The sequence below is a fragment of the Arachis stenosperma genome, chromosome 3 (assembly GCF_014773155.1).
Source record: "Arachis stenosperma cultivar V10309 chromosome 3, arast.V10309.gnm1.PFL2, whole genome shotgun sequence".
In the NCBI taxonomy this organism is placed as follows: domain Eukaryota; kingdom Viridiplantae; phylum Streptophyta; class Magnoliopsida; order Fabales; family Fabaceae; genus Arachis; species Arachis stenosperma.
The window spans coordinates 15,368,730-15,379,848 of record NC_080379.1 but is presented as its reverse complement, the minus strand read 5'-3'; the positions used below and the strand labels follow the sequence as shown (position 1 = coordinate 15,379,848).

General features: G+C 30.2%; 1 protein-coding gene across 2 annotated transcripts; it reads left to right on the top strand.

The window, feature by feature from the left end:
* The first annotated feature begins 3,186 nt into the window (after positions 1–3,186).
* LOC130968447 (uncharacterized) lies at positions 3,187–9,876 on the top strand. Of its 2 annotated transcripts, none has more exons than XM_057893721.1 (6): positions 3,187–3,765; positions 3,855–3,987; positions 4,828–4,963; positions 5,612–5,648; positions 7,067–7,391; positions 8,447–9,876. In XM_057893721.1, exons 1-6 carry the CDS (start codon positions 3,583–3,585, stop codon positions 8,485–8,487), a joined length of 855 nt encoding a protein of 284 aa, XP_057749704.1. In that variant the 5' UTR covers positions 3,187–3,582; the 3' UTR covers positions 8,488–9,876. The 2 variants fall into 2 exon arrangements, with proteins under 2 accessions (XP_057749704.1, XP_057749705.1); XM_057893722.1 differs by having other exon boundaries at positions 8,427–9,876.
* Positions 9,877–11,119: the final 1,243 nt, after the last annotated feature.

Sequence of the window (11,119 nt, the reverse complement as noted above, 5' to 3'; positions counted from 1 at the left end):
ATTAAAAAAAACTGACATTTAATCACATTCATAAAACAATGAGAGGAGAATAATTATAAATTTACTTTTCATTATTTTAGATTTGTATATTTTTTTAATGAGGCAATCAATTCATTAAAAAATTAATTGGGATATGAAACAGTAATTTCAAATTATAATATTTCGATCTGTAGTTGAATTTTATTTCTGTATATTTTTACTTTTAATATTTAAATTTTTTAAATTCGTCATTAGATTTAAGGATTAGAATAACGATATGAAAGTGAAAAAAAATAATAAACTAAGTATTGATACCATTTATAAAAATGATTTTGAGAAACATTTTTCTCAGTCTTTTATGGTGGAGGATAGACGATAGCTGGTCCTATCAAGTACTAAAATGTCCCCTTTTTTATGTTCAATTTTCATTTTTTTTTTCAACCACTAAATCAAATTTAAGAAAACACTCTCCATTCTTCCATGACCTTTCAAACCACAACGAAGAAAAGGTTATTTGGTCTCTCCAGCCAGTCATTTGGACCTCACTCATCATATAAAATTACTAAATTTTCATCTTATTTTTTATTCCTTCATCAACTATTATGCTTTAATTTCTTCTCCATCACCTAACTCATCATGCAGCCACAACCATAGACACTAGCATCACTGCCACCTTTTACCGACATCATCGCTATTGTTGCTTCATAGTCCTTAATTATTACTGACCCAGCAGTACCACCAACGACCCATTTGTCTTTTGGCCTCCTCTCATGTCACTTAAGAACTTCAATTAGTTTTTCACCCGGATTTAATTCAAGTTGTTGCAACAGTCATTCTATTGGAATCTAAGCTAAATTATGATAGTTTAATTACTAAATATGCTGATGTAATTAGTCTATTAGTTTGTTATGGTTTAGTTGCAGCCATAACCATTTCTCAAAATCCTTTAAGGAATTTAGAATAAATATATATTCATATTAAGTTTAATATTTTTGTTTTATTTTATTTTAAAATTTAAAAATACTTAATATTTTCTTTATTTTTTATTTTTTAAATATTAACAAAGAATATATATCTTTCCGAATTCTAATTTTTTGGTGGTAATTTGATAAAAAAAAAGTACATAATTTTATATAAATATAAGAATTTGATAATAATGCAAAGTAGAAAAATGATAAATTATAAATTTTTATAAATTACTTTTTGAATTGTGTTTTTTAATTTTATTATTTTTAACTAGTTTTTAATTCATTAACAACAATAATATCATAAAATTTGTTGCACGAAATAGTTATTATATATCCCATTAAATTTTATTAATAACTTTTACTGAATTAATAATAAAATAATATTAAATTAATTTTAAAATATTTAAAATATAAATAAAATTCAAAAATTATAAAAAAAATTATACGTATATTTAATTATATAATAATATATTAATAAAAATAATTATTTTAAAACAATTGGTACTTTCTTTTAAAACGTCTGCAGAAAAATATAGTTTAATAAAAAACCGTAGACGCATGGGATCACTCATCAGTGTGGTCAGTATGAATGACAGTATATGCTTTAGACAACCGCCATTGGACGTTTGACCGTTGACTTCCCGCCACTGCAGAACAGAATACCGAACACTGTTGGCGCCATTTGAAGTACACTCCGTTCCGTTTGTCGGGCCAAAAAGGTAATTAACAAAAGAAGTGAGGGTAATTATGCACCCCACACCACATGTCTCCTCAAAATAATAGAAAGTGCAAAGACGAAGGAACATAATAATATCACTGCATCATCCACTCCCACGCCCCCATCATTGCGCGTGGACCTCCCACTCTTCACCCCTCATTCCTCACGCGCCTTCTCTTCCGGTCTAAACCGCTCTACCCCCATTATTGGATTCGACCGCCTCCAACTGCTCACTGCTGACCGTTAATAATCATCATCTTGTTCGTTAGGGTTCAGTTTTCGCTTTGCATTTTTCTCTCTCTTTCGTTAATGCGTAAATACGTAGGATATACCTACAAGTACGTAGAGATACGACATCAATTATATGACATGAATTGGATAATATGTGCATGTTTCTACATTTATATAATTACAATTCTATATGGTTACAATTACAATATAAATGTTATTTGGGATGTCGTTAATAAGTTCATTTTTTTTTATTTGATAATTGTTTTGAATATTTTATTAGTATGTATTTTATGCTAATTAAAGGTATTTAAAAATTAATAAAATTAATTATTATGATCTATAGTAAATAGTAAATCATCTAAAAGTATATATTCTTTTATAAACATCACCTGACTTTATATTATTACGTACATTCATTATTGTAATGAACTCTCTCGTTTGCTATTTGTATGGTTATATATAAGTAGAAAGTTTTGACTACACAACTAACCGTGTATAATTATTAATCTCAATTCACTGTATTTTTCCTTTGTGTAAATCAGTTCTTCAAAATTATGTAGATGTATCTTTTTACTCCATTGTTTATATTTTCCTTAAGCTTTTAGCAAAAATATTTCATAGATACTAAAAATTAAATCAGTTATCAAATAAATTATTATATATAAATATATTCACATAATTTTTCTAATAAAATAATTAACTTTTAAAATAATCAAATCAGTCATAATAGAATAATCAAATTTGTATAATTAAACTTGGTTAGTAGCATGATAAAAAAATTTTGAGATACCAAATATATATTTCTACTAATTTTTTATCTATATATATATTATGATATAATTGCTTTTAAGTATGTATAAATTATCCTTGAATTTTCTTAAATATACCACTTTGTCACACACACATATTCTTAACTCAATTGATGAAAAAGGTGAGTTTATTTATATAATCAATTGAAACATACCAGAAATAAAAATAAAAAAAATAAAACTACAAAACTAAACGCATTCTTAAAAAGTTAGATTAGATATTGTGAAAGTTTGGGGCTAAAATATATATTGTAAAATTTAGAGGTGGAAAGTGGAATAAATGATATTTATGATTTATTTGATAAGATACGGTAGATCCGGTTGAAGTAGAACTATATGTGGATATGAGATCCCGAGTGAGGGTTGGTTTATTGGGGTTTGGTTTGATTTGGTTTGATTTAAAAATTGAATAATGGAAGGCAGGTGGGGGATGGTGTGTATATAATTCATGTCCTTATTATGTGACCCCCTTTCCTCTTTCTTGTTTTTCCTCTTCCTTCCTTCCTTCTCTAACTTTTGCTTTCTCTCTTTTTGATCTCTGACCTAATTGTCTCTCTTCCTCTCTTCTCTCCTCTCTTCCTCCTCAATATCTCCCTCTCCCTCCATCACCACCCACAAACCTAGCTAGCTTCTTCTCTCTCTCTCCCTCTCATCATCTTCTCTTCTTAGATCTCTCTGTCCATAGACTCATATTATTCTTGACACAAATAATAATATAGCTGCTGACTACTCTAGCTACAAGCAAGCTGAAGATAAAGGATAATAATAAGAAGCAAGAAGATTGGAGAAGTTTGAATTTGATCATATCATATCATAGAATCGGTGGATCAGCTTAATCAAAGAGTGAATATAATAATAATATATTGAAGCAAGGAAGATGACTCCAGTGAATTTGGCAGGGCAGTTCGGAGACACCACATACACCAAGGTTTTTGTTGGAGGCTTGGCTTGGGAGACTCAGAAAGAGACCATGAAGAAATACTTTGAGCAATTCGGTGAGATCTTGGAAGCTGTTGTCATCACTGACAAAGCCACCGGAAGATCTAAAGGCTACGGTTTTGTATGTTCATTATTTCTCTTCCACTTAGATCTCAAATTAATCCACATGAACTAACCAATTTCATAACCGCCACTTTCTTATTTTATTAGGTCACGTTTCGCGAACCAGAAGCTGCCATGAGAGCTTGTGTGGATGCTGCTCCAGTAATTGATGGAAGAAGAGCTAACTGCAACCTTGCTTCTTTGGGTGTCCAGAGATCTAAGCCTTCAACCCCAAAGCATGGTCCGTTTTATTCTTAATTTCTTTAATTTCTTCTTCTTTCATTGTTATTAATTATATATGTATTTTATCTCAATTTAGCAAGGTTGTGATTGATATGATATATAAGATCTTGGGAAAGTTCCATAACATCTTTTCCATTTTGATCAGTTTGTCACTGTTCAAAGATGCTCTCATCATATCAATTCTCAACCCCGTTCATATTCTTCCACTACTTCTACTCACTCATAAAATCTTCATGTTAACTAATTAATGGATATTCCTCTCTTGCAAGTTGTCATTGATTGTGTGTTATATATATATTCCTTGATGAGAATGGAAGACACACACACACAGCTAATACATACATGGCAACTAAGCTTGAATATTCTTCCAGAGTGGAAAGTTCCATTTTTTTTGGTTATCCAAACTGAGGGTTTTCATGTATAATTTTTGGGAAACAACTACATGAAATGTCCCTTGCAAGCCATGGAACCCAAACAATGCAAATTTACTTCACTATACTTTATTCCAATTCCTTTACTACTCACCTTTTTCTTTTTCATCACTACTTATTCACATATATATTTATTTATTTTACTCGCTATAAAAGAAACCATTAGAACAAACAACATATCATTTGTTTTTATGTAAAAATGGTTAAAAATTATTAAATTGTATATGAAAATAACTTTGTATGAGTATCTACAGTAAAACAAACTTATTATTCTGTTTATACAAATGAATAAGCAAAGAACAAAACATGTACATTATATATTTCTTTAGTTACTATACAATATATAAAGATTGTTATTATTATTATTATTAGTTTTGGTATGATGATTTACATTTTTTGTTTTTCAGGAGGAAGTGGAAGGAACTTTAGGGTAATGGGGTCTTTCCAGACCGGGTTTGGAGGGGGAGTGGGATCAGCTTTTCCATCGGCAGCAACCTTCCCTCATTATGCTATCCAGCAAGGGATACCATATAACGTTTATGGGTATGAATATGAATATCAATATATATACTTATATATTATTAATTATAACTAACTCTTTATTGCATGCTACTCTCTCTCTCTCTCTATAACTGTACTGCTTCTACAAATAACAAAGGTGGCAATGGCACGTGCAATGCCAACTCATGCACAACAAATAAAACCATCCAATTTCGTTTTTTTATAATCTCTTTTTCTTTTTTTAACTAAGCTTATCACTCAATAGTATGAAGCACGCTTTGCCACTTCATATCTCTATTCTTTTACACAGAATCAACCTCCACATGATCCTTAAATACGCCTTTTTCCATCTCTCTCTCTCTGTCATGTGCGCGGTAACAAATCAAAGAGAAAATGGAAGACATACACAACATGTGAAAATAGTCTTCCACATTGTTTGACCAAACATCTGTTAACTAACTAACCAACCAACCAAGATACCTAAATTTACGTGCTTCATGGAAACTCTAGCATATATACACCAAAATGAAGGATCTTGTAGTTGATTCCATATATATACTTCAATCGAGTGTTGCATTTTATTATTACATAGATGATTTCGTTAAACTAGTGTCTTTATTAGCTTGATTAACTTTTAAGTTCTCACTTTAATCTTGTTTTTGTTTATTCTTTGATGATCACTATTTGCAGGTACTCTCCTTACTCACCGGATTACACTTACCCCACGGTTTGTACACATTTTTTTGTTTTTACTTTTACTATTTTTCTTTTGTCTGCTCTATGCATATCTTTTTAACTTAGGATCCGTTTTGAACCCTTACTTTTAGGTCACGCACCATGGCTTTTGAACTTTCTTTCACCAAATCAAACTATTTCCACCACCTTCTCACTTTTTTTTTTCTCATGATGATGATGATTTCACTTAAAATGTCTAATTTGAAATAGTCTTCAATCACATCTTATAAGAGAAAAAAACTGAGTTTATTTTATTATATTGATCATATAAATTTCATCAGTGAAACTGTTTTAATACTTATTTTTTAGGGTTGGAGAAATTTTATATATGTTATTCTAAAATCTTCGGTTTGGAAAAATATAGGCCTTGGTTTCTTTAATTGACTTTTTATATAATTTAAATCCCTTAATCATGTTTCTAATAGTACAATCATCATGTATGTTAAATCATGACGTGGAAATTCGAGTCAATATATATAATTAATGTATCCCCACAATCAAAATCAAGTGAAGGAACAGTTAAAAATACAGCAAATCTCCTGACTCACAACTACTTCAAAGGTTGATTTATATATCTATCGTAATAAATGTGATGAACATTGATTTTAGCAGGCCTACTAGAATAGTAATAATAGAAAAGGCTCAATTATATATGATGATCACTGTATTATGATAATGTAAACATAAAGTATAACATTGTGTCCGGCCGGCTAAACAAAAGAAGATAACTTATGATTAAAGCAATATAAAAAAAAAAAATCCAGTGAAAAGGGTTGGTAATTATCTGGTATTAAAGAGAATCCTCTTTAGCTCCTTTTGGGGACGGGGTTAAAACGGTAATTGTGGTGGAGGGTTGCACCACTATGGTGTTGGCACCAACCTGTTTTTACTAGAATCAAAAACCATTCATGATTGTACCATACAGAATGTGGAGAAGAACGTGGTAAGTCGGTGGGCATGGCCACTATTTGCACAATATAATAATAATATTTAATATACAATAATAATGATTCCCGAAGAACCAATGAATGAATGAGTACTGGTCAAAGTGTTCCTTGTCCTGTCTTTCCAACTTTCTTTCTTTATTCAGTTTATTGTGTGTGTAACATGTCAAAGTGGTCCATATTCTAGGTCACACTTTCACAGTCTTCTAAATTCATGGGGCGCCAAATAATTTCTAATTTAATTCTCTAAATCATCATAGCGGTCCACCCTTTAAATGAACATAGAGAAGAAATAAAGAAACTATTCCAATAGTATATGTAAAGTTAATAATTCAATATCGTTATATGATTTAACATCTTTTATAAAATTTGTTAGTGTTTTTGATAACACGAGATTAATAATAATAATAATGTAATTAAAATAGTTAAAATGGGTTTTTATTTTTGTAAAATGTGGAGAATGCAGAGCTACTACAGTGTGTATGGAGGTGCAGCAACAGCACAGTACCCAGTGTATGGAACGGGACATGCTGGAGGGATGATGACGGGTGCCGGGGCAGCAGCGGCGGCGGCAGCAGCCACTGCGTTTTATCCGTATATGCAGTACGGAGGAGAAGGGAGTGGCGGAGGTGGATCAAGCGGCGGGAGCTATACTACTTCAGGGCAGGGTTATGGTGTGAATTATCCGCCTCATCAACTGTTTCAGTATTCTCCGATTGCTTCAACCGGTGGCTATGCTCAACACTATGCAACTCCCATGTCCCTTGCTCCTTCCCCTGCCTTGCAATCAGGTTTGTACTCCATTTTCCACTTAATTGTCAACCTTTTCTTTTTCTTTCCTCCCTCAACCCAAGATTTTGGATTCAACGATCATGATGTTGGTATCTAACAAACTTTGAAATCACAAACTTTAGGTTTAAGTATTGTTAGACATGCATTCTCTTTCTTTATATATATCAAGTACTACCCATTTTGCTTCATGTAAGTAGTTAATTAATATACATAACATTTCACACAAATACAGTTATTGTAAAATTGATAAATAAAAATAATTAGATAATATGTAACTCTATATGAAAACAAAAATAAATATTAATGAGCTAGCAAAATTTAATATAAATAACAACATATTTCACACTCCGTACGTATGCATGTGGCCTGTGCATGAATAATGCTCATCGTCAGAATTATTTGGAATTGGACTATATTATGACGTATATACAAGTGCATTTTAATATGTCTATACTATGATGATTATAGTGGTTATAATATTTTAAAAAGTATTAATAAAATTAAAATAATATTTTTTATTATTTAACGTTTTAAAAAATAATATTAAAAAATGTTACGACTTTAACTACTGTAAATATAAACATAATAGAATCTATCATATATATTATGTGTAGTATCAGTAGTAATATTTGAATTTATATTTTTGGTTAATGTATTTTATATAGAGTAAAAATATATATCCAATAAATATTATCATTTTTTTATCAGTAATAATTTATATTTATATTTATAAATATTTTATTTATACATAAAAAATATATAATTTACATTTATATTTAATAAAATTTTATACATATAAATCAATATAATTTATACTCATAAATTAATACAATTTATACTCATATTTTTTAAAATTTATATACATAAATTAATAAAATAACAATTTAATATTTATATTGACAAAATAATGACAAAAAATACTAAAAGTTGTTACCCAAGAGTTTTTCTTTTATATATACATAGATTGAATTAATAGTTGATGATATTTTCCGATCCGAATGAAGAAAGAGGCATAATACTAACATCTTTGACAGTGTGTTTTGCTGTGCCGCAGGCGTGACAATGGCTCTTCAAGCTCCAATTCCTCATCGCTAGAGACTTATAAAATGAAACACTAAGCTATGTCATCCCATCATCATCACTTATTGCATGCATGCTTCTTCAAGTCTCTCATCATCATCATCATCAATCAACCTTTTGGCCTAACCATGGTGCTCTCTTTCACACACACGCACTCTTCCACACTAACACAAAACAAAAGTCCATCAATGGCATTTGGGCTTTTGCATAAGATGCCCCCCGTAGGGGCTCAAAAAGTTACTCCATGCATATGAAAAGAAAAAAACAAACAAGGTTGCATCTTTCAATGGAAGGTTCCATGGAGTGAACCAAAAATAAAGATGCAATCTTTCACCAACACAAGCTATACGGATATGGCTTGGGAAGTTGGAAAAAGAATGAGAAAAAAAAAACACTTAGCCCCCGGAAAAGGCTAAGTCAAAAGAACCATCTTGTTTAACTTGAGTCCAAGGAGGACTAAGTCAAAGTCTAGAATGGTTTCAAAAACTGTAAATTTTGAAGATCAAACATAGATAGATGATCATCAAGTAGAAGTTAGTAATGCAAAAATAGGTAATCCCTCCAATCACCTCTCTGCATGAAAGAGGAACTTTTTTTTTTTTGGGCAATCATGGACATTTGGATGTCCCAGTTTTTTTGTATGGCAACATCTAGCTACTAGCCTTAGCTTTTAGTATTAGGACCAAGTCGTGTATTCACAAAATGTTTTTTTTTTTAACCAACCAATTTTCACTAAGAAAAAGGGTTTAACCAACCAATTAACCATGTTCTTCCCTTTGGGTAAGGGAAGGCAAAAAATGCAATGATTAACTACTGTTTTTGTTTTTAATTTCCTTGTAAAAATTCAATTGCGGCTTAAACTATGGGAGTTTAAGCCCAATACTAATGTTTTAGGAGGGGTAGATTAGGATCATGTTGAGAACTGCATCAATGGAATGTGGAACTCAAAGGCACTTATTAATTTGCATGTAACCCTGGGAGATATTTTGGAATTCCCTTGGGTACACTTCACTTACTCACCAACCATGGTTAGGGCATAGGTGAATGAATGATCTCTCTCATCATCACTCTCACTCTTCGTTCTTCTGTCACTCTCTCTTCCTCTATATTACATCGAGATTATGGACCTTGATACTCGGTTATTATTAATTATATGGTTTGTATTGCATTGTAATTAGGATGCTAAAATAGGAGAAGAATTAATTCCTTCTCTCTATCCATGCCGGATATGGATGTGAGAATGGAACTACTCTATCTATATGCGTTTAATCAATCTCATGTTATGCTTGCTTGATTGCTTTTGTTGTTCAACATATGTCAACATGAGCAAATCAAGTTAATGCTTCAAACTATGTTACATTCATCATTTTGTTATATATCAATCCACCCACCTTATTAAGTAAATCTGGTTATATATATGATATATCACGTGGATATAATCATAATCCACCACGTCCCATGCATGCAGATCAGAAATTCCTGATTCAATTATATTATACATTTATGTATATACACTTGTGACGTTGTTTTAGTTTCTTTCTTTCGTCCAAGTTTTATTTAGAAATAAAAATTGAACTATGGAAATAATCAAATAATATCATTTAATTTAATTTAAATCAGAGCATGCTGGTTTACCTTCAAGATATCGACAAGTAGTTTTTGTGAAGTTTAAACAAAGCGCAAAACAAATGAGAATCAGTGCCAGACAAAATCTAGGACATCACGTAATGCTAGAAGGACCTTCTACAGCCTATCATATATATATGGTCCCCATTTCTCACCCTCCAAAATAGATAAGAATAAGTATAAATGTGTAATAGAAAATTAATCTTTAATTAATTAATATTAATAAATTTTTGTATTATAAAGTTATTTTTTAATTATAATTTTTTTAAAAAATTTAGAATTTAAAACTAATTTTTAGAGTTTAAAATTTAAAATAAAAATAATTTCAAAAATTAACTAATATTAAATTAAAATTAATTCGATATTCGAATTCAATAAATAAATAAAGATAGAATAATGCTTTACAATCAAATTAATTATCTAACTAAATTCAACTAAAATGATATAACCTAATTGACATTCTCCCACCACTAAACATGTCAATATATGTAACCACTTTTTAACGGCTTCTTTCTCTGGGAATTTTGTTTTTTTTTTTTTTGTTTCTGTGTTCTTCTTCTTTTGATCCCTAATGATGTTCTTCTTTTCTTTTTCTTTTTTTTTCCATCATTATTATCATCATTGTTATCATTATCGTTATTATCATCATCATCGTCTTCTTCTTATGTGTATAACAGTTCAAATATAAAATGTACTGAAATTTTTTAATGATGACGACATACAATCAAATTCCGTTCAAAACAAGTTTAGACCAGAATACTTCAAAAGTAAATCCAGAATACACCGAAATTAAATCTAAAATGCACTGAAATTTCTAAATGATAACTCAAAACTCATCCTCTTCCTCCTCCATTATCATCATTATTATCATCATCATTATCATTACTGTCATTATCGTTGTCTTCTTTTTATATGTATAACAGTACAAATTCAAAATACGCCAAAAAATTTTTAATGATGATGATGCATAAACAAACTCAATTTAAAATAAGTTAAGACTAGAATTCATCGAAATTGAATC

Coding starts and splice junctions, on each gene's coding strand:
- LOC130968447 (XM_057893721.1), top strand. CDS start 3,583: ATGACTCCAGTGAATTTGGCAGGGCAGTTCGGAGACACCACATACACC. Junction 3,766..3,854: donor GATCTAAAGGCTACGGTTTT/GTATGTTCATTA, acceptor TTATTTTATTAG/GTCACGTTTCGCGAACCAGA. Junction 7,392..8,446: donor TTCCCCTGCCTTGCAATCAG/GTTTGTACTCCA, acceptor GCTGTGCCGCAG/GCGTGACAATGGCTCTTCAA.